Raw genomic sequence first — 27,944 nt, 5'->3', positions numbered from 1 at the left:
AGGCATGTTGTTTAAAAACATGTTCTTTTTTATTACTGTATGACTGTGTAAAAAATAAATTTACAGCAATATACAAGATCAAACTCGAAACTCTACACACATTGGAGACTACATACATGTAAAGTAACTAGCCCTTAACATCAACAAATTGAACTAAGCATGTGACTCGGTATTTAAAGCTAAAAGAAATTTCTAAATATGCGCACTACAGCCTGTACCCAGCGCGGTATAGGTCTCTGAACAATCTGTCGCTCTGCTGTAGTAGACAAGTCAAAGAGCCGATCCGATTCTTCTTGAAGTCGCTGACTGAGCTCCTTGTTGACAGTCACCAAACAGACCTGGGTCTCCAAATCACGATTGACCGAGCGCTCGCCAAAGTTTGAGGAACCGATAAGTGTTAAATTGGGCAGTCGAGCCTCAGGTAAATAGTACCAGAGGCCCTTGGCATGGTATGTCCATCCAGGCTTTTCGTACTCAAAAAAGTTTACACGATGATTTTGCTGTCGTCGCACTAAGGTTTCATAAAAACTCTTCGCAATCAGTGTGTAGGCAGCAGGAATACCGCCAGCGGGTCCTTTCGCGCCTTGGAAACCATTTGCCTGCATCAAAAGAACGTAAATAATATTAGAAAATCGGGTTTCTTTCTTAGCCAATACCTACATTTGGATGCGCCATGAGAATGCTGCATTGTGCCAGGCACTTGTGCGTAATGGTGTCCATGTATTCCTGGGTCAGATTGAAGTACCCGGTGGCTAGTTTAAGGCGTGAGCCGGCTATGCATTTGGATAGCAATTGTTTGGTCACTACGCTGTCATGGTGAATGCCAATCTGACCCATCTCTAACAAGGGAAACACCCACGTGTCGGCTTGGCTGCTCTTCTCTCTGATTTGCAGTTGTCTTTGGTATGCATCCTGTACGAAATTTGTTATACGCTCTTTGGCCAGCCGAATGAATTGGTTTTTAGTGCCCTCGTAGGGTAGAATGCGCCAATTGCGATGCAGTCTCTCGGCCGCATCAGCGCCCACAGCCAAGCTGAACTCCTGCACACGTTCAATGAATTGCGCATAGAAATCAGCCAATGGCTTGTCCTCAATTAGTATGTAGCGGTCCTGGCGATTGGTAAAGTAGTCATTGGACAAGTTGGCGCCCGAAATGATGACTGCATCATCAAATAAGTACACCTTCATGTGTTGCAGTCCAAACAGCTCGTTCCAGCGCGGTGGCGCGAATCGTTTGGTCATACCGCGTAAATCCGGCGTGTGGTAGAGCGAAAATTGTACCTGTTCTCCAAACTCTCGTACCAGAGGCAGTAGCATGGTTTTAGAGTTGGACACCCCACGTGTTCCTCGCGTGAAATCCAGGAGAACGTTTAGCCGGAGTGACGATTCCGCTTTTAGGCTGTGACGCAACGTTTGCACAAAGGAGCTCTCCAATTGACCCGTACCTAGGTACAGACTGGCCAGCACAATACGTTTTTTGGCTTGAGCGATGCGCTGTATTAAGGTTTGATAGAAGTGATGCGGCTCATGGATAACCTGTATCTGTTCTCCACGTAGCGGAAAACAGGGCGCCAGATTGTGTAACCAGGATAGACTGTCCAAAGTGGGTGCACCAGCAAATCCGCCACACAACAGCTGTTGGGGCGCATGTTGAAGGCAGCCCAACAGGTCGCTCTGTGTGACGGGCGACAGTTCCTGGGTGAATAGGCGGCGCAGGTACATCATTTTTGTTGAGGGCTTTCTTAATCTTCCACTGCTGACGCTACTCTGGCTGGGCCAGGTTCTTTTGCAGTTTTCACCTTAATTGCGATGTTGGTTTCATTCATTGATCGGTGGATTGAGTATTTAAATAAACTGAACTGGTTTTATGAAATCATATCAAAATTACATGCTGTTGCTGCGCTGAATATTTAAAGAAAACTATCGATAAAAATATTTTTATCGTTTCAGCTTCTCAATCAACATACGAAAATTAAAGCACTGTATTAGCCATATAGTAAAGTCTGTAACCATCATTTAAGTCGGTTTGAAAATCGTGTGTGTTATAACCATGTAAATAAAACTGTCAATAAAACATGGTAAAGTCTGTTATGTGATCCATCTAGTACTGTTTTAAATATCGATACATATTACTAAAAAAAACTTTTCGATGTTTCCGTCGTACGTCACTAACACAGCCAGCGCAACGCAACAACAAAAAGCAAGGAGAGAAGAAGAGTCAAGCAAAAGAAAAGCCAACGAAGTCAACTGCGAAAATTTTGTGCCTTCCTCCAATACATAGCTCGTACGTTGTTCAAATGCTTTTAAATGTGAACGCAAAGGATTAAAATACGATAAATAGTTGATGAGTGCGTGTGTATGTGTTGTGCATGATATCAAAATAGTCTCTACAATAGTGCAACGCAACCAGATTCGAGTGCGTGCAGCAGCAGCAACACCAACAACAACAACAAATAAAAAAAATAGAAAAAGAGAGCGAGAGCGATAGCCAGCCTTAGCCGTAACTCACTTTGCTTTGGGATTTTTTGTTGCTACCTTTTCTTGCTTTTGTTTTTGCTTGAAAATTTTATAGACGAACCGAAATTTGAAGTCAGCTGGCCTGGTGTGAAAAGTAACAAAAGGTATCATGTCCTGGACTGAGAAAGTGGACCCGGAGTTGATCTTCACCAAGCAAGAGCGCATTGGCAAAGGCTCTTTTGGCGAGGTCTTCAAAGGCATTGACAATAGAACGCAGCAGGTGGTGGCCATCAAGATAATCGATTTGGAGGAAGCTGAGGATGAGATCGATGACATACAGCAGGAGATCATGGTGCTCTCCCAGTGCGATTCGCCGTATGTCACCAAATACTATGGATCCTTTCTGAAAGGCACCAAACTATGGATAATTATGGAGTACCTGGGTGGCGGCTCTGCATTGGACTTAATGAAAGCGGGATCCTTCGAAGAGATGCACATTGGCATCATACTGCGAGAGGTACTCAAAGGCCTCGACTACTTGCACTCGGAGCGCAAGCTGCATCGCGACATCAAGGCGGCCAATGTGCTTCTCAGCGAGCTGGGCGATGTGAAACTAGCCGATTTTGGAGTAGCTGGGCAACTCACCAATACGACATCCAAGCGAAATACGTTTGTGGGTACACCCTTCTGGATGGCACCAGAAGTTATTAAGCAATCACAGTACGATTCGAAAGCGGACATCTGGTCGCTGGGCATCACGGCCATCGAGCTGGCCAAGGGCGAGCCGCCTAATTCGGAGCTACATCCGATGCGTGTACTTTTCTTAATACCGAAAAACAATCCGCCCCAATTGACTGGTAACTATAGCAAATCATTTAAGGACTTTGTCGAGGCATGCCTTAACAAGGACCCAGAGAACCGACCGACAGCAAAGGAACTGCTTAAGTATCCGTTCATTAAGAAGGCAAAAAAGAATGCCTATCTGATTGACTTAATCGATCGCTTCAAGAAATGGAAACTCTCTAAGGGCGATGAGAGCGAAACTGAGTCGGAGAACTCCGATTCCGATTCGGATGCCAAGCAGAGCGGCGTCGGCGGCAGCGGTCACGACGAACCCTGGATAATGACCGTTAAGGGACTACACATCAATAGCGCACCGCGTGCCGGAGTCAATAGCTTTCAGCTGCAGGAGCACGAGCTGACCATGCAGAAACTTATGGCCACGACACATTCGCCCACGACGGGCGTCAGCAGCAACAGCAGTCAATCAGCTTCGAGCAGCAACCTTAGTAACAGTATTGGAGGCCCCAGCAAAGCTGCGAGTGCAACTAACGTGGGTAATGCGATTGCAACGGCGGCGGCGACGTCGGCGTCTGGCAGCGACTTGCCGACGATGGTCAGCAGCAACAGCAATAGCAACAACAATAATAACAATAACAGTAACAACAACAACTTGAACAGCAACAAACATGCCACAACAACTATGCTGAATGCGCCACTGAGTGGTGGAGGATTAGGAGGTGGAGGTGGAATAGGAGCAGGAGCAGCTGGCAATTCATCATCTGGCGGTGGAAGAATGCTGCCGGTCAGCACATCCAGTTCGGCCACTGATATAGTGCAGAAACGCGCCAGCTCTAAACCAGAGCTGCGTCAGTCACGTTCGGTTGCTACATTGGACCAAGTTGAAGAGCGTCGTGCCTCCCTAGGCCTGCCACTCAGCATGGACCAGCATCAACAACAGCACCAGCATCACCACCAGCAGCAGCAGCACCAGCAGCAACGTCGTAGCAACAACCGTGAATCATTCCATGCGACAAGCGCCAATAATGTAAGCAACAGCAGCAGCAGTGGCATGAACGTTGCCGAACACAACGATTCACTGGCTTCCAATCAATCCAATCACGGCAAGCTTGCGACCGGGCAGGGCCAGCGCGTGTCATATCACACGAACAGCGCTTGCCTAAACAATTTGCTCTTCCCGGTGCTGGGTGACATACAGCGCAAATATAGCAACAGCAGCAAGAATTTGCAGAGTATGCACGGCGTTGGCGTCGGCAGTGACATTGGCGATTTGAAGTCGGTGTTTGAGCTGGCCGAGCGCAGCAGTCCAGGAGTTAGTGACCTGTTCATGAAGGAGCTAATCCATATGCTGATGCCGGGCTATTCGGAGACGCGAATCAATAATATTATGGATCGCGCTATACGCAATCGCAAATAGACCGTGAAACGGCCTGCCCATATTCCAAAACAAAACATATATATTCTATATAAATACTATACATGTTAAATAAAACCCAACAAGCAGCAACAAAAAAAGTAGCAGCAGCAGTAACCAACATATTCCGACATAGTGGCCAATGGAGCAAGCAGCGTTAGACTTATGAAAAACGAAAGTTTATATATACTTATGTAGTTGTACATTACGTATTTCAACTGAGCCATGTGGCAAATGTTTATCCGACAGTTATTTAGGCATATAATATGTATTCGTTTGTTTATCTGCAATATTAATATTATTAATATAATGTAAAACATATGCAACTTTAAAATAAAACAAAATAAAAAGGTTACATTTACTTTTGATCTACCGCCCAGTGTCACTTTAAATCGTGGCGGCTAATCGATTATTTTTGACAGCTTTCCCAGTTTTTTTTTTTTTTTTAATTTTAAATTAAATTATATCACCAACCAGAGTGGTTAGTGATTATATCAAATGCGTTTACCACAAAATAAAAGAAACAGCATCAGAATTTAACGAGCTTATAAATAGTAATCGAAATCTACGCTCCAATTAAATTTAGAGCGTAGCGTCAAATATCGATTGGTCGATAGCCAAAATGTATGTCTGAGGCACTTAAATAGTATGGCAACCCTATTAAAAAAGGAAGCTACATTAGAAATAGTAAGGAGAAATTATTGCGGCGTTTAAGTTTGATACCCTGCTAAAATGTCGCATTTACTAGTAGATGAAGAATCTCTGGAAACGTTAACCTATGAACGTTCGAAACTGTGGTCAAACTTTCTTAAGGTAGGTCTTTAAAAACATTTACGCGATCGCCATTTAAATTTTCACGGTTTTTTTTTGTTTTACTAAGCGTTGCGAGAATATGGAAGATGGCGAAGAATTAAATATGAGTAGTATCGAAGAAGTATATAAAAATGATGATGAAGAAAGTATTGGTGATATAGAAGAAGCCGTAGAAGATGTAGTGGACGAAGTGGAGGAAGTACACAATACTACGGCATTTATGAGCAAGGCAGAAATTACCTTGATGATATGCAGCGGCGATAATAAAGAGATTTTAGATCAAACGCTACCAATTGTTCAAGAACACGTACGTAAATGGAAGGCTGCTGGCCTTGATCGCATACTAAACACATTCGATGAGCAGAAGATAGAACAGCATGTGGGTGATTGGCTGCGGCGTCACAATAGTGCATATGGCGACAAGACTCTGCAACCATTGTCGCAGACAAAACAGTGTCACAGGCGCTTCAAGGCAACCGATCATGTGTTCTCTCCGGCGGCCAACAGCGATAGCGAGACCGAGTCAATGCATTCTGTGGACACAGCACGCTATATACGCGCCAGTCGAAAGCGGACTGTGTCGACTGCCACTAAATGCAGCAGCCCCATGACAACAATCAAAATGTATCGCACGCTCCCACGCATGCGCGACGAGCTGCGTGCTAAATACAGCTGCAATGAATACAATGAGGACCAAGAGCATCGGCACCACATGCAGGCATTACGCCATAGACGTGACCAGCTGCACAGATGCAACCGTGAGCGGGAACGTGAGCGTGATCATGAAATCATTTATCACCCGACTCCTAGGCACTATCCGTACAGGGTTGCTTCCAGTTTCCATGGCCAGCAGCGTCGTAAGCAGCTGCGTAAGCGGCGGGACAGCTCTCCACATTTTCCATCAACATCCTCCAGCGAAGATGAGACCGCTCACAGCCGTTGCGACTGCAATGCCTGTATGAGACGCGTCTTTTCCATGTCTTCCCATCCTTATTGTGGCTATCGTAGCTACCAGAGTCATAGCCTATATCATCATCAGCGACTTGAAATGGGATCGAGGACTTCGCACAGCACTTTTAAGCGTAGCGTGCGCCACGTGCGACGTCAGCACTCATTCGAGGACGATTTACGTCCGCGTTTGTTGGAGAGTGAATGTAAGTGTTGCAACAAGGATCGACTCTGCTCCAATGTGGTGCACATCGCCAATAGCTCAACAGAGGAGTGGCTGGTTGAGAATAGAAGCAGTCCAGATCTACTGAATTTAAAAGCGCAAACTCAGACACCGACCAGCAGTCGCTTCAATACAAACTCAACGTTGAAGTCGAAAATGGCACCAGCACTTGAGCAAATTGATGTTGTTGCTGAAGAAACAGACGAAGACACCGAAGAAGGTGTGTTGGAGAAAAAGAGTAATACAGACAAGGAACACCTACCGAGAGATAAGCCCAAGAGGAAACGATTAGAAAAATGCAACAATTCAGACAAAGCATCAAAAACTAAGCCATCCAATGACATCAGTAAGCCAGAAATAAGTGAGGAACCTGTGAAGGCGAAAAATGAGCGAATTACAAAATCTAGTAAACTCAAAGGTCCTCAACTCAAAGGCCAGAAAAAGAAGGCAGTAAAATCAGGAAAAAAAGGTTCAGCAGCTGGAAAAAATGGGAAGAGTGCTGTGGCTAGCAGCTCAGTCGGTAAGGTGCGCCCGAAACTAAAAAGTGGAGCCAAACAGACATCCGAGGAATCGGAAAATTCCGATGAAGATTTTAAGCTAGCCGTTGCGCTTTCAAAACAAACTTTTTTGAGTGAGCAAAAGAAATCGATTCAAAATGCTGATACGAAAATGGATGAGGATTCAGATTCATCGTCCAAATTGCCGGAACAATCGACTTTTAATAATAGCAGTGTGGCCTGCAACTCAACGGCCGTGTCTATTGATACGGCATGTGCACATTCTATGAAAAATCTTAATATGCAACCAACTAATGATGTTGCCAATACGATTGCAAACTTCAAGCAAACCGTGGAGATATCAGATAGTGACGGCGACTGCACCATCGTCACGTCAACGACTGGCTGCGAGGCAGCCGCTGCAGTTGCGAAGCCTGCTGGAGACGTGCCTCAGCCTCCAACTAATATTAAGCCGACTAAAAAGGGTTATCTACTGTATAGACCAGCCGACCGTTCTCAGAGCTGTAACTCTGGCAACTTTACGCTTACAGAGCATACTCTAGTCCCCATCATTGGACAAAATAGGGCCCGCAAATTCCTGAAGTATTACACGGGCGCTCGCAGTTTTGATAATCGCTATTCAGTGTATTATCGGCCCACAGAGAAGATGGCAAATGCGTTGAGTGCAGGCGCCAAGTCTGTGGATTATATGTCTTCCAGTAGCAGTGGCAGCGACTCCGATATCTTCGATCGTCTTCATCGTTACGGTGATGTTTATTTGGAAAAGAACGACAGCGATTGATTCGCGTTAACTTGTTGGTAGTAGCTCTAAGGCAACCATTGCATATACATACTTAAAATAAATTTGGAATAACATTAAGGGGATAGTTGAAGAGTTCGCAACGTTGTACTAAGCGAATAATTTTAAATTATCCTTAAATCAACTCAAATTTAATTACAAGTTTCAATTATTAAATAATGAAAAATAAATTGTCTATTAATACAGACATTTTAGTATTTAAAACTGAATTAAATATTGTTGCCTAAAGCGGAAAAGGTGCGGTTGTTGTTATGTGGTGGAAATTGACCGAAGATGCTATTCTTTTAAATTATGTGACATAGACGTCGCAAGTGCCCGGCTAGCTCAGTCGGTAGAGCATGAGACTCTTAATCTCAGGGTCGTGGGTTCGAGCCCCACGTTGGGCGAAAGTAATTTTTTCTTTTTTTTCTTAATTTTTTTTTTTTTTATTAAATGTTGAATATAAAGTGTTCGACACCTCTATATATAATTAAAAATAAAAACAAATTAAAAAAAAGAAACTTAATCCAAAGGTTCTACCGAGATTTGAACTCGGATCGCTGGATTCAAAGTCCAGAGTGCTAACCATTACACCATAGAACCGTGTTATCGTGGCTGAACTTTTTAAAATAAGGTTCAAGTGTTAGGTATGCTGGCAATGATGGAAAATACTTTTTAAGAAATACAATGCTGGATGTCATTAATTGTTAGAATCAAATTATAGTGAAGAATTTGGAATATTTTAGTACTTAAATATTAAAAAAAAAAATGGTAAAAATATTTACAAACAGGTTCTACCGAGATTTGAACTCGGATCGCTGGATTCAAAGTCCAGAGTGCTAACCATTACACCATAGAACCGCGATGCCAAATGTTTGCCAAAACATAGTTTTGTTGTTTTTGGTGTTATTCAGTGTTGTAAACTGATGGTTGGGTAGCATTATAGCTGGTACTAATAACTGACACGATTATTTTTGGTATTTTATCGTTTAAATGTAACTGAAAACAATACTAAACAAATCCGTCGTCAAGCAAAGAAAAATGATGTACAAAATTTATTTAATCTATACCAGCAGAGAAACATACATCACAACAAATCTAATAACTTAACTGTATTATATTTCTAGAGTGCAAATAATTAAATAATCATGGATAAAGGCAAATCTCTGTTGCAGAAATATCACATACCAATAAGCAATTTGGATTTTGGTTATGTGGAAAAATGTGAAAACGCACGCGAAATGGAAAAGATTGTGATGATTTTGCGTTCCGGCGAAGAAGGCTACTTTCCAGACTTGACGCGCTGTGCCGAGGAGAAGCTTAAAAAACTCAAGCCGGATAGCAAATTGTTTCGCACCGAGGAGAAAATACAACAAAGCAACGTGTTAGCCAAGCACGAATTAAAACCCATATATGTATGTACATAAAGATGATTATTAGCCATTCAATTTACCTTCACACTTACTATTAGGACTGGACGAATGAAATTAAGAACAAGGACAATGTATTAAGTGAGCTCAAGGAGGAAGATACTGTTCAGTCACTGGATCTACCACCCGTGCGAAAGACTACCAAAATAGATATTGACAAGGATGAAACTGAGACATCTAAGAATAAACCGGCGCCTAAGCCAAGCGCAAAGCCGCAGCCCAAATCAACGAATGAACAGCGCATCAAGTCGACGGATTACAGCAAATGGGACAAGTACGATCCGGATGAGGAAATACTGCGTATGGACTTGGAACAGGAACGCGAAAAGGAGCAGGCACAAATAAAGCTCAAAAATATTATTAACACCAAAAAAGAGGACCAGCTGGAGATTAGTGAGGAGATCACTGAGCAGCAGCGTCTGAACGCACAAATCGCGAAACTAAGTCAGGTCGAACGCGAGCAATATGCCGAGAAGTGAGCAGAACAGTCTCTTTCTTATTGATATACATTATAATAGCCTTATTTTAAACAGATTTCGCTTGCGCGGTAACGAGTACTTTAAGGCCAAGGAGTATGAGAATGCCGTTAGGGAGTACACTCGTGCTATAAATTTCGATCCGGCGCAGGCTGCACGCTCCTATAACAATCGCGCCATCTCGTGTGAGTGTTCGAATGAAAGTTCTCATACCAAATGCCATTTCATATATCTATGCTCTCATTCGTCCTGCAGATCTAAAGCTAAATAACTATTTACTAGCCATCAAGGACTGTGAAGCATGTCTTCGACTCGAGCCAGACAATGTAAAGGCGCTTCTGCGTCTAGCTGATGCCAACTACAATCAGGGATATCGTCGTGAGGTAAGTGGTAAAGTAGCAAACGGAATAATCCATGGATAATATATTCGAATTGATCTACTGCTAGTCATATGGCATCTATCAACGTGTATTGGAACTGGAGCCCAATAATACAAGTGCGAAGAAATCTTTGGAGCAATTGCGTCAACAGGTGGGCGAGCTGGCTCCCGCACATGCTACACGCATGGTCATTCAGGAGCTTCCATCGGATACAGCTCCAACTACCAAGAAACCAGAGAAACCAGCTATTTCAAAGTCAGCTACTCCAAAGCCATCTATTCCAAAGCCAGCAACTGTGGAGCCAGCAACTGTGGAGCCTGTTAAGCTGCCCAAGGACTATGACCTGGCCGAGCTAGTCAAGCCGAACCGTGTGATTAAAAGTAAAATAGCCACTGCTGCAGAAGCCCTGGGTGGCACATTGAAAAACACAAACTCCATTGCCAACGCGCAGAAGCAGCAGATGCAACACATGATGCAGAAGGTGGCCTCGGCACAAGGCCAGCTGCGTCTGCCCCAGAGCACTTGTTCAGGTTCCACAAACAACAAGCTCCTAATACAGGAGCTGCAGTAACAAAAATCATTTATTTATATTTGCTAAGGGGGCTTATACAATCTGAGATCGTAATGCTACAACATACATATATTCTTTTTTCGCACCTTCTAATCGATATCAGCAAAGAGAATTGTAAACAAAACATACATTTTTGTACGAGGCTGATTGCAAAAAACTTGTATTAGCAATTGATATTGTTACTCCTTTAGTCACAAGATGTGCTATATATGGGGAAGGCAAAAACCAGGAGATGATCGAATTGATGGAATATATTAAAGACTAAATTGATCTAATGACTTCTTTACAAACTAGGTAAAAGTATATTGATTTATGAAATTAAAAAAATATATTGAAAATATTGTATTATTAAGAAGGGTTGAAGTAGCATACGTACAATTTTACAGATATAAAAACGCATTCAAGTCGTTAGTTCTTTTTACAATTGGACTGATAAGATATGAAATTCATGGTTATCATTGAATGAGTGTAGTTGCTGATTATTGTTGAAGCAACTCTGTTATTCCTACCTAAATTTACTTTAAAGTGGGGTTGAGCAGAACTTATTTATTTATAAGCTGATTGGCTGTTGCCAATAAGTGTTTTCATACCTGTGTAGACACTAAATTGTACATATACATATACATATATGTTTTTTTTTTTTTTTCACGAGAGACGAACGTCTAAGTCTATATGTGCCATTTTATATGTATGTAAATGCTAGATTGAATACTTGGTACTCGGCTGCTAAATCGAAAATGTATTTTCCAAAAACAAATTAGGCACTCTTTAAAGACAATGTATAGAAACAAGTAATTTAACAGTGATATTAGGGACATCCAGGGGCATCATCGCAGTGGCAGGTCTCTACGTTATCTTCGTCACACTTGAAGAGAACCTTTCGCATATAGCGGGCAATTAGGATTTGTGCCCTCTGGTCGAAATCCTTTAGGACGCATGTTGGTGAATTAATCTGTGGGGGATATCAGGTAGTCGAAGATTTGCTTAAGCGAGCTGCTGTGTGCACCCACCTGGTCGCCTTCCATGCGATTAATGATGGCCACACAAATCACGGCGGCACGTATGCCCGCTTGGTTCGTGAGAGCTGCGAATGCGGTGCTCTCCATTTCCATGTTGACAACGCCCATTTGGGAGATTTGCTGCAGAAAACACATCTTCTTTTGTGGATTATATCCGCAGAAGGCACCGTCCAGCCGTGATTGTCCCTCGTAGAAGTCATTGGCGCAGAGTGTCTTCCCCAATACGGTATCGTAGCCATCTTCACAGGGATTGGATAGGGCTATAAGTTCTTTGGCCAAGGCCTGGTCCAGTAAGGCTGGCCGTAGCTGCGGCTGTGTGTGCACGACCACTTCGTATACGGGCCGCAATTGGCCATCCAGTGGCTGCGATGTGATCACCAGGGTTCCGGGCTCCACGCCGATGCCTCCGCAGGTGCCCATGCGAAAGAAGACTGGATCCTGGCACTTTGCATGGTGGACAAGCTTGATCAGCTCGTGCAACACTATGCTGATTGAGGGGCCGCCAATGCCGTGGCTAGCGACCAGCACAGGACCCACCTTGAAGAGCGCGTATCGGTGGCCGTCCGCGGAAATATTTCTCAGCTCGACGGCCATGCTCAGCTTAAGGCCAATCTCACTTATGATGAAATTGGCGAACTTCTCCATACGGGCTCCCGTGCCGCCCAGGCACACGAACTGTGGGCATGGCAGTCGACCGTCAGTTGAGGCGCAATTCGATTAAGTAAGATTTCAGCAGCTTACGCGCACATCACCAAAGACCTTTGGAAAATCGGTTGACTTGGTATCCAAGTTGAGATGGTAAAGGATATCCGGATTGAGGCACTCAAGATACGGGTTCAAGTTGCATGTGCACCAAGTCATTTCCTGCGGTATATCGGTTTTGCTACCTTCCCTGATAAACCTGATGAGCTCATCGATCCGCTTATTCTGTGCGTTAACCATTGCTGCAGAGCTGCATTATGAGTAGGGTCAAGGAACAACGGCCGATACCCACCTTTTAGATCGCAGACATTCTTGTGCATATTCTTTTCACATTTGTCCCCCATTTTTACCAATGATCGAGTGATTTTTTTTTTTTTTTTTTGAATTTTAAGTATTGCCAATAATCAGAATTTGGAGCAGTTTACATTAATTTAAATATTCGAATGATTTCCCCATTACTTAGATCCCAAAAAAGTCATTTCCTCGAAAAGCTTCAACGATCTTTTATTTAATCTGATATTCAATAGTAAAAATATTATATTGAGTCTTATTTTAGCAGATGTCTAATGTAACGCCCAACAATTATAAAGGGACGTTGCTCAAATTCATGTTTTTGCTCCATCGTAATGGTCACCTAAACAAAAAAAAAAAAAATAAAATAAAATAAAATAAAATAAAAACAATATTAATATTAACGAATGAATATTATTTAAAATCTTTTAAAATAGATAATATGTATAAATATCAAGTCATATATGGAAATCGAATGAAGGCATCAAACTTGGCCATCAAAGAAGTCTCATATTATTTGAGATAAGTATGAAACCCTTTCCTCAGCATGTTGGAAAATTAGATTAGATTAAATACATATGTGCATAGTACCCACCTGATCGCCGTTCAGTCGATTGATTAATGCGACGCAAATGCAGCCCGCCTTTACATCCGCCTTTCTAGTCAGCGAGGAAAACATGGTGGCCTCCATTTCGATATTACGAATGCCCAGATCGTGCGCTTTCTGCAGGAACTTCATTTTATCGTCTTCGGAATATTCACACACAGCGCCATCGGTGCGTCCTTGACCTGATGAAAGCATGCTTAGGTAGATATAGGTCAATTTAAAAAAAAAAAACCTATATATAAAATACCCTCATAGAAGCAGTCTGTTGACATCGTATTCGCTTTTATGGTTTTGAAGCCATCATTGGGTTGATTGCCAACACCTAAAATGCCTTCGACAATATCCTGTGCAAAGAAAGCGGGTCGCACCACACGCCTTCCCAAAATGGGCTAACCATAAAACATAAAACATACATATTATAAATTGGTTTGGGTTCAATTCGATTAGATTAGATAAAAGTTAAAGCAATTCTGTCGTATATTCTGTATTGTATAATTGTATTGTGTTCCTTTTAAAAACCAACTGCTCGACATATACTGAAAGCACTCACTTTTGCTGTAGGATCAGCAACGGAGCATCAGTTTGTTTCCTTTGTCTTCATGAATATGATTTCATGCTTTTAGCATGCAATGGAATGCAGTATGACAACTGTGTTGTGTAGTGTAATTGGGTGACTTACGATTTCGTGCACGTTCTCTAAGCAACCGTTATAGGCCTTCTCGGTGACAATGACTGTGCCCGGCTCCACGCCCACGCCGCCGCATGTCCCAATGCGCAAAAATACGACGTCTTTGCACTTGGCATACCTGACCAGCTTGAGCAGCTCGTGCAGCACCACCGAGAATGTTGAGGAACCAACGCCATGGCTGGCACATAATACCGGTCCCACCTTATAGACAGCATAGCGCTGACCGCTCTCGCATAGATCGACCGGCTCTCTGTTGTCAACTATTCCAAGTATAGGCCGCAAATATATCGCCAATTCTTTCATGCGTTTTTGAGTGCCACCTGTGCATATAACCTGTAGTCAGAGTCAGGTTCGAGTATATTTGATTACAATGCTCGCCTAGTCTACTCACCCTAATGTCGCCAAATTGTTTCTCAATATCGGTGGCGTTCTGGCTACAGGCCACATTAATGTTCAAATGGTATAGAAAATCAGAGGTCATTGTATCTAAATGGGGATTATTCAGCCTGGAGCTGTAGGATACAACATAAATATTGTATGAGTATAATTAAATGTTTTCACAATTGCAGCTTTACTTACAGCGACATTTTACAATACGGAAAACGGTTATGGTAGGGGCAAGATAACGACTGAAAAAAAATAATTCTAAGAAAATCATTATCAGTTTATAGCTAATCTCAAAAGCATTCAGCAAGGTCTTGAGCACTATACGACAGATTATCGAAATGTTTGAGTTCCACATCAGCTATTTAGGGCTCAACTAGGAAATATCCTAAGCCTTGCGAAGAGTTGATTTTCCATTTTCGATGTGTTCAGGGTATGGCAACAGTGCATTTCATTCAAACGAGACTTCGACGTGCATATCGTTCTTATATAGATTAAAACTTGTTGTTTTAGGCGTATTGAGCACGCTGAGAAATATAAATATTATGATACGGGTGCTGTTTAATTTTCATTTAAGCACGAATACACATACAAGTAAATAATTCAATAACAAATCAAATTTGTCAAATATATATAAATTTTCTTTAAATTTTCCACAGCGTGTTCCGATCGCGATCAACACTTGTCATCGACTAAATGTTATGCGGGTGAATAAACATACAACTCGAGAGCTTTTAACTACTCTAAAAGCTCCGTAAAATCAATATGAAGCACTTCGTATTTGCTCGGGTTCTCATATATTGCAGCATGTAAATGCTGCTCATATACATACATTTTCATATATGTATATATCATGCTATATAATTTACAGCTTGATGTTGATCTCTTATAGTATTTAATAAAAATCTATATATCTATCAATGTATATCAATTCACGCCCTATGAGGGATATTTTTCACTTTCACTGCCACGCCTTGTTCGCAGATCACAGCTGACTCCCTGAACTGCAAAAGGAGTATTTCGTGATCGTTTGCCTTCAATCGTTGCGCTCCACTTCTTGCCCATGCTGAAAATTTGATACGTCTGTAGATAGCATCAAAACATTCCAAAGTAAACTTCACAATAAAGTACGTAATACGAGTGGAGTATTATTCAGCTGTTGTTCTTTATGTATATTTTTTTTCATGTGTATAATTTGATTCCTTTTTGTTTAGTTTAGAATTGAATAAGAGTAACGATTGTTAATATAGCTTCGTGATTAACAACATTAATTTGCGAATGCGCATAACAAATGTTTAGGAATTACAGTACAATATGTATAATAGAATAATTTAAGAAATCTTATATTATGATCTGAAGTACACACATACATCGTATATAATAATATTTGGTTTGCCTCATTTCGATTATGCAACATAACAATTAACAACGTTATATATTTTAATTTTTTTTGTATTGTTTTCGTTTAGTTCATTATTGAAATGTACTTTGCAAACATCGATGCAATCAACAATAATTTGAAAGTTTTGTATTTTGAAACACTTTACATTGAGTACATTTTTATAGCCTTGTAGAGGATCGTGCGTATGAAGGAAATTTTGTTAAGTTGAGCTAAACTGATTTGCATATGATACATGAGCTGAATCATTTAGCTATATCATATGAAGTAATATGAAATCGAGACAATATTTTGACTTCCGATATCGGACAATTAAGAAATTAAGTTTAGCATGGAAACCATTATGTATTCGTATTTTAAAATATATATTCTCTTCTACTCATAATTTATCTGTAAAATGTCTACAAGGATATTTTATCTTAGGCAAGCCGAAGATATTCATTGTGTTACTTTAATTTTTATGTTTATTTGCGATTAGTTGTTTCAGCATTCGGCGTTACGCCGCCAATACGTGCAATACGTTTGAGTTTAAATAAGCTAATGAGGAAATATATATATAATACATATGTATTTATATATTTATATAAGTATAACACTGACATGCATACATAGGAAATTAAGAGCTTAGAAATTATAACTTAGACTGAACTAAACTATGGAATGTTTAAAGCAATATTTCAAAAATAAGTTGTATACATGCGAGTTGGGTTGGCATTTAGCCAAAGGTAACTTGAAATCAAAATATCATATATAGATATATGTATATGCTATGATCGTGTGCATTTGGTTGTTGGCTTTAGTCGTGGGCCTGAGATTCCTGCTGGACCAGCTTAAATCGCCTAGGCGACTTGATGGACCCTTGATGCCCGAAAAGCGATTTCAGCTGGCCATGCTGTGCCAGCACCTTGCGTATATACCTGGACACTAGGATCTGGGGACGCTGTTGCCACTCGTGCATCACCTCCTTGGGCGCATTCACCTGGTCACCATTGAGGCGATTCAGCAGGGCAACGCACACAACTGCCGCCTTGATGCCAGCATGATGTGTGAGTGCTGCGAAGATTGTGCTCTCCATTTCGATGTTGACAACACCATTATCCCGCAGCTTCTCCAGATAGTTCATCTTGTCGGTTTCGGTGAACTCACAGAAGGCGCCATCCAGCCGTCCCTGGCCCTCGTAGAAGTCGTTTGTGCACAGCGTCTTGCCAATGATGGTGTCATAGGGATCATCGGCACTTGCCAGCGACTTCAGCTCTCGTGCCAGCTTCTTATCCAACTTAGCCGGCCGATGTATGGTCTCGCCCAGGATCGTCTGTCGAAATAAGAAAATACAAATCAGTTACCGAATCGAAAGTCTTTCGCATTTACTTACAAACTCGTGCGAGTTACGCAGCTGGCCGTCCAAGGCATCCTCTGTGATGATCACGGTGCCGCCCTCAACTCCGATGCCGCCACAGGTGCCAATGCGTATGAAGATGGGATCGATGCATTTGGCATGGTACATCAGCTTGATCATCTCGTGCATCAGTATGCTAACCGAGGGTGTGCCCATGCCGTGGCTAACGCTCAACACGGGTCCAACTTTGTACATCGAATAGCGATACGAATAGGCGCTAATATCCTGTAGCTGGGTGCCAGCGGGCAGCTTGTAGCCAATTTCGTCCATAATAAAGTGTGCAAAGTTCTCCATGCGCTTTGGTGTGCCGCCCATGCAAACGAACTGGTTATAAATGAATAAATAAATCATATATAAATAAAATTAGTTCAATTTTCATGATCTGGGGCATATGAAGCAAAGACTGTATGGCGGCCAAACTAGTTTTTTAGCTGTCGCGATATCTGATCTGACTTGATAATCGATCTGATCGTAAATTACCGTATTCCGAATATAAAGTAACTTAACTTCTTAACTTGGTCTATAAATACCAAGCTAAAGAATGTAAGCCTTGACTAGCATTTATGCATATCAGATTACATATGGAGTATTAGAGTTTAGTTTCTTTCTTACAGGTCGATCCATGTCGGCTTACGCTCTTTATAGTTGAAGCTTTCAAACATAAGCGGACTCACCTTAACATCGCCAAACATCTCCTGTAAGTCATGACTCTCACTGCCAAGAGCCAAGTGATATAATATGTCCTGATCCATAAGTTCAATGTTAGAGTTACGTAATTTAACGGTGCCATCGGAGTATCTGAAGTAATTAAGAAATATATTGATTATATTCCAGACTAGGAAGTAAATTAAGTAAATAGTCTATAAAATAATTAATAATTATCTGGCATTAATAAAGTGCAGCAACAAACTGAAACAGACGGAAACTAAAAGCTGTCGGTGCTCCGATAGGATTTCAATTTCCGAGAATTGTCGACTTTATGAACTGCAAATGCTTGCACTTTTAAATAACTGCGAAAATACAGATGAATGCTAATGAATGTATGTGATTATATTATGTACAATGCTAGCCGAGATTGGAAACTATTTGCTTAGTTTGCATTCAATGAAACACATGCTATTACAGCTGATTAATTATAACACTTATATAAAAGTAATTAGACTCTTTGTGGGCAATAAACAGTTGCTAGTTGCAGACTGTTTTTTAATGAATCTTAGTCACAAATTTCAATTAAATTGTAAGCTACTTAGTCACTTAGTCTATACATATATATTTCGATATGACTGCATAATGGTTGGTAAAAAATAATCAAATTGTCATCAATCAATCTAATATACAAATAATGTACATCTATTTTTAAATCTCGCGCGTCAGGTTTAAACGATAGTGCTGAAAAAGTTTCAATTATGCTCGGTGGCATTTGCACATCATTTGTGCATTACAAAAGCTAGTTGCTCGATCACTCACTCATACATGTTGAAGTTCGATGTTGTATGACAGAAATGTAAACAACAGAAATGCTGTTTTATGGCTATACAGCAATGTTAAAAGGCAAAAAACATGAATGAATAAGATAGATCATTCTCACTTATTAACAAAGCAATCAATCAATGCCCGATTCGTGTAGCTAGCTGAATAATATTATATAGTATAAATAGGTACACAAACTCCATGTAAATTGATATGAAGCCAATGAGCCAATAACTAATATAGCTAATGGCCATTGGCCTTCGTCGAATCATAGTGCCAAAACGGTAAACGTCACTTGATTAGCCCTATCAAGTACATACGTCAAACACTCACCGCAGCACAAAAATAGAGCTGAAATCTTGATTTATTTATGTTTTGAAGCGTATTCCTATAAATACATATGTATATTTCCCTTATGCAAATACATACATACATATATATGTGTACTACGTTGACCTTGCTTGATAGCAAAACTTGAAAAATGATTAGGTCTTTAATTAAACATCTGATCTTTTTTACTAGCTATAGAGTGTGAATGTATTAGAATCGAGAGGCGCTAGGTTATCAGCAAACTTGGTATTTCATTAAAAAAATTATATCGGAACGATTACCAAGTTCAAATAACAGAGCATTAAAAGGTCTAGGTCTTGGTTTCGATCCGGGTAAATGGGCGACACACCCACCGTAATAATAAATGTTTGTTTGTGTTCGCATTCATTAATTTGATCAAGTGCTTCTGTAATCTCTTTCGTGTTTCGTTTTCATCACGTCGTTTTGCTTTACTCACGCGGCTCTCTTTTTCTTTCACGTTTGTTTTGCTTCGATTATTTGTTGCTCTGCTAACCACGCAGACTTTTACGTCAGCTGCCAACTCAGCTAACTTACAAATTTCTGATATATTTGTGAAATTGGCCCCAGCTGTGGCCATCTTCACGTGAATTTCAGCTGCGGATGCGCTTCGGTGAATCATTCACCTTTGACACAACCAAATGGCAGCCCGCCAAATTTAATAATAACAACATATTTCAACCCCCGGCATTCGCATTCGCATTCGCATTGGTATTGGCATTGGATTTGGCATCTGCCTATCTGAATTCCTTGTGAGCCGGTTTGTTGGAATCTTGTTTTCTTACCTCGTTATACGATACAGATGTAAGTCCGCTTCGTCCTTATCATCGTCCTGCGGTGTTGTGCGGCAATGTGCCTTAAATTCATGCTCAGTTATGGTGGGTGGCATGATGTCAGCCTGTGTCTGTGTCCTTAAATTGTCCTGACTAATTAATCGTCTAACTACCGCCAATGACAGCTGCCAAAGTTTTGCTCGCGAACTCACTCAAACAAAAACAGAAAAATTACGTATAATGCACCAACACTAAACGTATTGTGCACGCTCAGGCTCTCTGAACAACTAAAAACTTTCGTGTGGCGCGTCAGGCTCTTTATAGGCGACGAACAGCAATGCCATGTAAGACTTAACAGAGAGCTACCGGTTGCGACTGTCTCGCTGTTAATGTACATAGGCATGTTGAGCGGCGGGACGTGTCGGCTGTTAACGGCGCTGTTTGCAGTTTTACTTAGTGGGGATGTACGAATCCAATGATAAGAGCCTAACGGAAGTTCATATGTCAAACTAACAGCGCAATTTATTATACAAATATGTAAATATAAAACAGCACTTATGTCTTTTATGTGTGTAATAAATGTCATTTAAAATTTTGTTGTCATCATACACATTGTCTGATAAGAATAGACTATGCTTACACATGTCTCATCTTATGTGCAATTGATTGTAGTTTAAACTAGATTAGCACACATGCATAACTCTTTTGCGTAAATTACCGTGTACAATGCAATTGCCATTACACAATTCAATTGCAATTAAAGTTGAGTGCTGCGCATACATTCGGAATAATACAGGGTGTCTACACTCAAAATGCCACCCGAATAAGTGCGATAATCTAAATATTTATGTGTATTCAAATAGATTTTTTTTTTTTATTTTTTATTATTATACTCATTCACGAAAGTGAATCAGTATATTGGTTTTGTGCAATGTCCGTCTTGCTGTCCGTCCGTCTGTCCGTCTGTCCGTCTGTCCGTCCGTCCGTCTGTCCGTCTGTCCGTATGAACGCAATCTATTTCGGCGCTATTGAAGCTAGAGACTTGAAATTTGGAACACATACTCGTGTATATCTCCGATTTATAAAGTGTTAAAATTTTCCCGATCCGCCCACTAGGGGCGTGGCAAATCGGAAAATGCATTTTCCGATATACCAGAAATCATGTTTGTTGAAGAGCTAGAAAGCTGAAACTTGGTATGTAGGTCCGCGTTGACCACCCAAGATCACGAGCTATGGCGGATATATCTACGCCCATTGGGGGCGTGGCAAATCGGATAAAACTGTATCTCCTAAAGTTGTAAACCTAGAATGCTGAAATTTTGCACGTCAGCTAATGGTATGATTCTATAAAGTCTGAAGATAAATTATAAGTCTACGCCCGTTGGGGGCGTGGCAAATCGGACATGAAGATATGGTGATTTTTTAAATTCTCCTATATTTTGGACACTATTGATGGCAGAGACCTCAAATTTTGTACATATACTCGGACTGATCACCCAAGACCAAAAAGTTTTGTCGGATATATGTCCGCCCACAGGGGGCGTGGCAAACCGCAAAAGTTTATATCTCCTAAAGTATAATAGCTAGAAGCTTCAAATTTGGATAGTTGAGTTACTGGTAGCCTCCTCTATCGATTCCCCAAAAATAATTTTTACGCCTCTTTAGGGGCGTGGCATATCGAAAAATACCCTGTAATTTTCACATTTTTTTAGGGTAAGCATTCAAACTTTGCAGTTAGGGTAACGTTATCTCTTTCTAAAAACTGACCAAAAATGAGGTGTCTACGCCCAGTTGGGGCGTGGCAAATCGGAAAAACCTGTATATTCTACAGTATTAGAACGAAACTTAACTACTAAATTGTTGATGGGATGTGAATGAGTATTCCGCAGTCGGTAACGCCCGACTGCAACGTTCTTACTTGTTTTTTTTTATCAATCTTAAAGCGTATTTAAACCGGTCGCTGAATTCAAATTAAATAAGCATATTCAACTTTGATATTTTGCAAAGAGCGAAAATTAAACATCATTTGCATAAAAATAATATTCGAATAAATTTCGTTGTTAGCATTTTGGAAAATCACACTCTTTAATTTTATATATTCATTTTTGGCTTAATTTTTAGGGCGCCCTGTCTATTTGCTATTGGAATCTGGCTTTTTTTTTTTTTTTTTTTTTTTTTTTTTTTTTAACAGTAAATTCCAAAACCATTTAAAGTCTGCGTCATCGCCTGTGGCTTTTATTTATTTCTTAAGTCAGCTTAAAAGCCCATATACTTGTTTATATATACATGCATACATACATACATACATATGTACACAAGACTATGCCAAACTCGAAGTGAAATACGAATACATAAACACAGGCGAAACGAACAAATAAAAATAAATAAATGTGTTTAACAGAAGCAACAGCAAAAACTTAGTCAATGAGCAGCAAAAGGGGGCTCGACCATACTGTTAGCTGGAAACGGAGTGAAAGAAAGAGAGAGAGAGAGAGAGAGAGGGAGAGAGCAGGTGTGTGTGCGTAAGAGTTAGTCATAGCATCTGGTAAAGTGGAGCTGCCACAGCTACGTGCTTCGACTCGCGACCACAGTTCGAGGTCGCTCAATAAGTCCAGTTGGGCAATTGATCTTTGCTTTTCAGTATTTACTTTTAAAGCGATTCAGTATTGCTGCGGTACTTTAAGCTAACAATCACATGCACTGTTCGAAAAGACTAAATAAGGGCTTTCGCTGACTGAGCTGACTGAGTGAGATTAAGGGGTACTATAAAATATCTAAGCTACTCAACTCGCTCTGAAACTCTCTAGTATTGCCTTTCCTCTAAACTCTTCATATGTTGCAACAAGTTTACAATTTTTTAAGATTCATTTTGAAAAGCCAAGCAGAGCAACGAGTGAAGACAATAAACAAAAATTATATGGCATTACGAGAGTCGTTTCTAAACGAGAAAAGTTAACTTTTACTGTCGCGTGTACAAAGCGGCTCAGCACTTTCTTTTCCCCTCGATAGAGTGCGTAATTGTTATTTAATGGCCGCTTGCATTGTTTGAGCTGCTGACTGGCTGTAGTTCCTTGGGGCCGTTGAGCCACTGGGTCTCATAAGTGCACTGCAATTTCTGAGCAAGCTGTCAACAGAACGCTCGATAGTCGTGACCTTGTATCGTATGCGTCGGAGTACATAGTTTCCATACATACACACACACACATATATACGTATACATGCACATTCATATGAGCAATTGCTGCATTTGCCACCCACGCCCACTGGGCCAGCTGACATTGATAATAAAAATCAAATTTATCATGACTTGGCTGAATAAAAATGAAAGCCTTTGCCAGTTCGCTTGAGCTCTCATTTGGCATTACATTCTATGGGGCTTTTGTAACTGCCGTTTACATGCCATAAATCACATTGTCCGCATTACATTTAATAAATGATACAGACGATGCTGCACGACGCTGAAGAAGCGGCAGCAAAAGCTCTTAATGCAAACAGAAAATGGACAAATGGCCATAGCATTGCGATTGCCAAAACATGTGGAAGCAAAGAAGGCAACAGCTGAAGTGAATTACCGTGGTATACTTTTAGGATCAGAGAATTATTGATCTGAGAAAGGGAAACCTGTTATATATGGGTATAGTAATTATACCTTATTTTATTATTCTTAGCTCATCCTAAAAGCTTTACTAAAATCTTAAATATCTGAATAAATGAAATCCCACCTTCACCAACCCTTGGATGCTTGGCTTGCAAATGCAATGCAAATTCCTTAGTTTATGTGAGCAAAGAGCTTGCTTAAGGTCAAAGTTGAAAGGAAAGGTGTGTGAACATTTGATAAAAAATCAAATAAGAGACGAAAACGTGGGACGAGGAAGCAATACAAACTCACAAACACACTGGCTAAAACGATTATATGCAAGTATGTATCATGGCAGTGGCAGTTAGAGGAGCTCAAAATCAATACGCAGAGCCAGGGGTAACAAATGTCAGGGGCACGTCGTAATCCTGTCAACCAGATTCTGTATTACTCACGCGTCACTGATGTCAAATCGAAAATAGAATTAAGTTCGGCCTGTCGGAACGTGGTCAAAATTCAAATACTCCACCAAACGGCCTATCGATATTGCCCAAATTATATTACGGACCTAGACGCAGTGATATGTGCATTGTCATTGATGTTGCTATTCTTAGACATAATAGAAATACACACAGAATGGGCCATGATGAGTTGCGCTTATAGATGTACATAATATATGATAAATTATCCGATTTCGATAATATTGTCAATCCAATAAAAGTCAATATTAAATAGATTAATTATTAATTCATTTGCTTCAGTAATATACCAACTAAATTAGTGTTGTAATTGCTTACACAGGGTAGTGTATAGTCGCATACTCAAATTTCTAATCAGTTGCGGACTACTGTGCGTATGAGCAATGTCTGCGCCATTGTGTGTGTAGCCTAGAGGCGACGCAATGTTTGATTATCAAAGCTTGTTCGACGCTCCCACGCACTCAGCTCCACTGACACACACACACACACACATACATTCATAAACCCACCCATATACACAGACAGACATTTGCAAACCCCCAGCAATAATTGCTGACAATATTGGAGCGACCTGTTTTGCGGCATGCGTATTTTTAGACATCGACTCGATGTGTACGTCAGGCAGCTGTTGAGATAATTGGGTTAAGCATTTAACCCGATTCGCCTGGCCAACACTGAGAAGTGTGCTATGGAGTTTAAAGGCGTCCTTCTTATCTTTCTTATGTTTCAGCTGCACTCTGTCTTTGAAACTAAAATCAACTTGGGGAAACTTTAGCTGCAGCTCGGCCTCCACCGTTAGAAGCTAACGCAAAAGTTCAAAGTGCACATTGTTTGCGTATAACTAAGACATTGATGCTGCTATTGTTTCGCTGGTTTCGTGTTCTCCGTAAATTGAGTAAATAAAGTTCGTGCCATGCAATTTAATTTGATCGCTGCAAGTTCTAGTCTAAGTTAGATATGTATATTCAGATTTGCACACTCACTCATCGAGCTCCTCCTCGGACAGCGAGTGACTGTTGGCTGTTAGCAGCGACATCTTGCGGTGGGCGCTGGAAATACAAAGTAAAGCAGAGGAAAACTTTTTGAGTGCTTTATGTGTGGGTGCAAAAAACTAAGGGCTTGGCGAAAAAAAAAGGAATAAATAAACTTAATGAGCTTTGCTTAGGGCCAGGGCAAAGCGACGACCGTTTTGACAGCTTTTAATTAAAAACCAACGATGCAAAACGTCACGCGCAACAAAGGACTACGAAGACCAGCCGCGTGTGTACGAGTGTGTGGGTATGTGAGTGTGTGTGTGTTTGTTTGTTTGAGTGGCAGGCGTCTGACCACAGCTGCCAGCCCAGGAGTAAAGTCCTTGAAAATAACTACAGCTGCTGCGCCAGTTACTCGCGCCTTGCCGGACTTGCGGGTCCCTCGGCCTGTCCATTGAGGGTAATCACACTCAGCTGCTTTACTCTGTGGCACAACCTGCGCAGACACGATTTCGTTAGATTGAACACGCATATTGTATGCCAGCGAAAACTTTATCATTAAGTCGTGCGACTCACGCGCTTAAAGTTGGGCAACAGTTTTATATAGAGAGCAGTTATGCACTGTAGAGCATAAGCACAGATGCCTGAATAAACTTTTGCTTGGGCCATAGGCAGTGTAGCAGCAATTTCAGATTGCCAAGAGAACACATATGTATACCTTGTAAAGCAAGTGAAAGGTGCCTGGTACATGCTTCTGTTGAGGTTATTTTTGTATAGAGTCAGTCTTTAATCGGCAGGGTATTCAACTAGTCGAATAGATTTATTGCTATGATTTCCCATCGCAGCGGCTGTCACTGCTGAGTATTATAGTGCCAAAGTTCAAGGCTACAATTAACGGCTGATGACAGCTGAAGTGAAGCAGGAAATTGGGTGTCATTGACTGACGGCTTGTCGCCTGCTTAATCAAACGAAATGCTGGCAATGCCAAGGCATTTTAGGATATGGCCAATAAACATAGCATATTTTGAAGTGTTTCTTAATTTTTTGTATAGGTCACAGGACCTCCCCGCGAGGTTCCTATAAAAATATAGCAAGTCAAATTTAATGTGATTTACGTAACAATTGTTATTGTTTGTTAGTTGATGTTTTTGTAAATTGTTATATTGTTATTGTTATGAAATTTCTGTAGTGTGTACTGTAAATAATTGTGTTTTTATGTTCAACTTGTTACGCTGCGAAATTGGTAGTAGAAAGCCTGTTTAAATAATATAATAATAAAAAAAAGAAGATAATATCTCTAAATACCCTGATTTGTCAAAATATAATTAATCTTTTAATTATCAATCTTAGATTTTCTTTACTCAGCTAACCAGCAGGACTCACAACATATTTTTGTAATATCTGACATTTTTAATTAGAAGTAGTAGAAGCCTAATCAATATTCTGACTTAATTATGCGCCTGCCAACGTGAGCGCACTCATAATGTAATTTGAGCCATATTATTCCTAACACATACGCACAACTGCTGATGGTGCACCAAAGGGTCCTTTCTTTGCAAGCCTTTGGCTGGGTGACCCAATAAATGCGAGTAGCCTTGAAAAAGTTTGCTGAACCGTTCAATGAACATTTGCAGAGTCATCAACGAATGCAAATTTCTACATTTGTTGTTGCTGCAAAGGCGCACATTGAAGAGCAGAAAAACTTTTTCAATTAGTATTATAAGGAGGAGAGCTCATTGCTGCTGCTGGCCCACAATAATGAGTAGCCCACATACTTATGTAGTATACCATAGAAACTAACCTTTGGCAGGATAACGAACTATTGATTTTCTTACGTGAAAACTTCAATCGTAAATCAAATAAAGTGACGAATACCTATTGTTGTGTGTTGGGCCAAATAAATACTGGTAGCTGTTATGTGCGAATATCCCAAAATAAAATAGAGGAATGTAAACAAGACAATGTTTTGCACTTACGTAAAGGTAAAAGTTTTGCTTTTGTTCGAGTTGACTGCGGCGAAAAACGCGCGTAATTTGACTTTTAGCAGCGCGTCCCGTTTTCCTTGCGCTTTTGCTGCTGCTTTGTTTATCTGCCTGTCTGCTGCGACTCACGTGTAACAAGCACAACGTAACGGTTGCTCGCCTTCTTTCTGTCTATCTGTGTCTCTGTCGCACTCAGTAGGGTAAACACACACACGCTCACTAGTACACTCTGCAGAGGCGTTGACGTCCGCAGCGTCGCGAAGTTCAACGTAGACTGACTGTGAGAATGGACGAGTAAAAACTCATGTTCTGCCCGCTGCTCGCAGTCGCTGCGCTGCGCTGCTGCTGCGAAGCGAACTCAACTCAACTTTCCACAGGAAGCTCGTTGTCATAAAACTCACTCAAACTGCGCCAAATGTTAAACAATTGGCAACGTGTAAGCCAGCCAGCTCAATTTTTGAATTGTCGTGCGCTAAAGTAAAAAGTTAATTGTAATCGACAAGCACGAGCCGACAATTACCAACGCATGTTCGCAGAAAAGCAAAACAAAATGATTTTATTTTTGCCATGCTCTGAGCTCGATTTGTGCTCAAAGTATTCGCTCGCTTTCTATCACGTTTTAGCCGAGACGAAAAGGGGGTGTGGCTGTTGCTCTGCTGCCCCGACTCAGCGCAGCGCTGCGTGCAACAGCTGCGCAACTGGCAGCGAGTCGGCTGTTTCCTCTGCAAAATCTGTCCTTCTCTAATTGTAGAGCGTCCCATTAATGCGTTAAAGCATTTCATTTAAGCGCCAAATGTGGCGCTTATTGAATTAAATTTTAAGCTACCGAAGCGTTTAAGTTTAGTCTGACCCTTGTCCGCTGGCCCAAGATGCGTATGCGTAATATGCGTTGCGCATACGCCATGTAATTTCCTTTTTTCAAGTACTTATAATTGAAAGCGTTGTTGAGTTAAACAGGGCCGCTCGTTAAATGAACATACATTTTTGTTCAGCTCATAAAACAGAAAATGGTTGTATTTTTTATGCGCTCTCCTCAAATAAAACGATAA

General features: G+C 40.9%; 7 protein-coding genes and 3 non-coding genes across 14 annotated transcripts; 4 read left to right on the top strand and 6 right to left on the bottom strand.

Moving 5' to 3' along the window:
- Positions 1-14: 14 nt before the first annotated feature.
- PGS1 (Phosphatidylglycerophosphate synthase 1) lies at positions 15-1,924 on the bottom strand. The gene is made up of 2 exons (XM_018013373.2): positions 661-1,924; positions 15-599 (listed from the first exon to the last, which is right to left on the bottom strand). The coding sequence occupies exons 1-2, from the start codon at positions 1,723-1,725 to the stop codon at positions 180-182; spliced, it is 1,485 nt and encodes a 494-aa protein (XP_017868862.1). The 5' UTR covers positions 1,726-1,924; the 3' UTR covers positions 15-179.
- Positions 1,925-2,164: 240 nt separating this feature from the next.
- GckIII (Germinal centre kinase III) lies at positions 2,165-5,027 on the top strand. The gene is made up of 2 exons (XM_089462434.1): positions 2,165-2,284; positions 2,573-5,027. The coding sequence occupies exon 2, from the start codon at positions 2,627-2,629 to the stop codon at positions 4,673-4,675; it is 2,049 nt and encodes a 682-aa protein (XP_089318560.1). The 5' UTR covers positions 2,165-2,284; positions 2,573-2,626; the 3' UTR covers positions 4,676-5,027.
- Positions 5,028-5,303: 276 nt separating this feature from the next.
- Positions 5,304-8,177, top strand: cal1 (chromosome alignment defect 1). The gene is made up of 2 exons (XM_018013498.2): positions 5,304-5,485; positions 5,553-8,177. Exons 1-2 carry the CDS (start codon positions 5,405-5,407, stop codon positions 7,953-7,955), a joined length of 2,484 nt encoding a protein of 827 aa, XP_017868987.1. The 5' UTR covers positions 5,304-5,404; the 3' UTR covers positions 7,956-8,177.
- A 109-nt stretch (positions 8,178-8,286) lies between these two features.
- On the top strand, positions 8,287-8,359 carry TRNAK-CUU (transfer RNA lysine (anticodon CUU)). The gene has a single exon. It is a non-coding gene; the product is annotated as a tRNA-Lys (tRNA).
- Positions 8,360-8,483: 124 nt separating this feature from the next.
- TRNAQ-UUG (transfer RNA glutamine (anticodon UUG)) lies at positions 8,484-8,555 on the bottom strand. The gene has a single exon. It is a non-coding gene; the product is annotated as a tRNA-Gln (tRNA).
- A 186-nt stretch (positions 8,556-8,741) lies between these two features.
- On the bottom strand, positions 8,742-8,813 carry TRNAQ-UUG (transfer RNA glutamine (anticodon UUG)). Its single transcript has one exon. It is a non-coding gene; the product is annotated as a tRNA-Gln (tRNA).
- Positions 8,814-8,978: 165 nt separating this feature from the next.
- On the top strand, positions 8,979-11,164 carry Spag1 (Spag1 axonemal dynein assembly factor). Its single transcript, XM_018013384.2, has 5 exons — positions 8,979-9,367; positions 9,424-9,857; positions 9,916-10,043; positions 10,114-10,241; positions 10,306-11,164. The coding sequence occupies exons 1-5, from the start codon at positions 9,101-9,103 to the stop codon at positions 10,807-10,809; spliced, it is 1,461 nt and encodes a 486-aa protein (XP_017868873.1). The 5' UTR covers positions 8,979-9,100; the 3' UTR covers positions 10,810-11,164.
- Positions 11,165-11,530: 366 nt separating this feature from the next.
- Positions 11,531-12,965, bottom strand: LOC108617593 (uridine phosphorylase 1-like). 2 transcript variants are annotated; one of them, XM_018013430.2, is made up of 4 exons: positions 12,823-12,965; positions 12,570-12,772; positions 11,820-12,503; positions 11,531-11,761 (listed from the first exon to the last, which is right to left on the bottom strand). In XM_018013430.2, the coding sequence occupies exons 1-4, from the start codon at positions 12,872-12,874 to the stop codon at positions 11,618-11,620; spliced, it is 1,083 nt and encodes a 360-aa protein (XP_017868919.1). In that variant the 5' UTR covers positions 12,875-12,965; the 3' UTR covers positions 11,531-11,617. The 2 variants fall into 2 exon arrangements, with proteins under 2 accessions (XP_017868919.1, XP_089319186.1); XM_089463060.1 differs by having other exon boundaries at positions 12,570-12,755; positions 12,823-12,963.
- Positions 12,863-15,498, bottom strand: LOC108617624 (uridine phosphorylase 1). 3 transcript variants are annotated; one of them, XM_018013469.2, is made up of 7 exons: positions 15,093-15,498; positions 14,696-14,761; positions 14,508-14,628; positions 14,108-14,449; positions 13,676-13,817; positions 13,417-13,610; positions 12,863-13,164 (listed from the first exon to the last, which is right to left on the bottom strand). In XM_018013469.2, exons 2-7 carry the CDS (start codon positions 14,701-14,703, stop codon positions 13,078-13,080), a joined length of 894 nt encoding a protein of 297 aa, XP_017868958.1. In that variant the 5' UTR covers positions 14,704-14,761; positions 15,093-15,498; the 3' UTR covers positions 12,863-13,077. The 3 variants fall into 3 exon arrangements, with proteins under 3 accessions (XP_017868958.1, XP_089319193.1, XP_089319201.1); XM_089463067.1 differs by having other exon boundaries at positions 14,696-14,745; XM_089463075.1 differs by lacking the exons at positions 14,696-14,761; positions 15,093-15,498 and having other exon boundaries at positions 14,108-14,436.
- A 148-nt stretch (positions 15,499-15,646) lies between these two features.
- On the bottom strand, positions 15,647-27,184 carry LOC108617581 (uridine phosphorylase 1-like). Of its 2 annotated transcripts, XM_018013418.2 has the most exons (5): positions 26,890-27,184; positions 24,926-24,991; positions 17,970-18,093; positions 17,272-17,619; positions 15,647-17,211 (listed from the first exon to the last, which is right to left on the bottom strand). In XM_018013418.2, the coding sequence occupies exons 2-5, from the start codon at positions 24,976-24,978 to the stop codon at positions 16,696-16,698; spliced, it is 1,041 nt and encodes a 346-aa protein (XP_017868907.1). In that variant the 5' UTR covers positions 24,979-24,991; positions 26,890-27,184; the 3' UTR covers positions 15,647-16,695. The 2 variants fall into 2 exon arrangements, with proteins under 2 accessions (XP_017868907.1, XP_017868897.1); XM_018013408.2 differs by lacking the exons at positions 24,926-24,991; positions 26,890-27,184 and adding an exon at positions 19,899-20,199.
- Positions 27,185-27,944: the final 760 nt, after the last annotated feature.

Source organism: Drosophila arizonae, chromosome 2 (genome assembly GCF_054131065.1).
Source record: "Drosophila arizonae isolate 15081-1271.41 chromosome 2, UAZ_ARI_1.0, whole genome shotgun sequence".
Taxonomy (NCBI): Eukaryota; Metazoa; Arthropoda; class Insecta; order Diptera; family Drosophilidae; genus Drosophila; species Drosophila arizonae.
The sequence above is the reverse complement of the archived record's forward strand: the minus strand, read 5'-3'. Positions and strand labels throughout refer to the sequence as shown.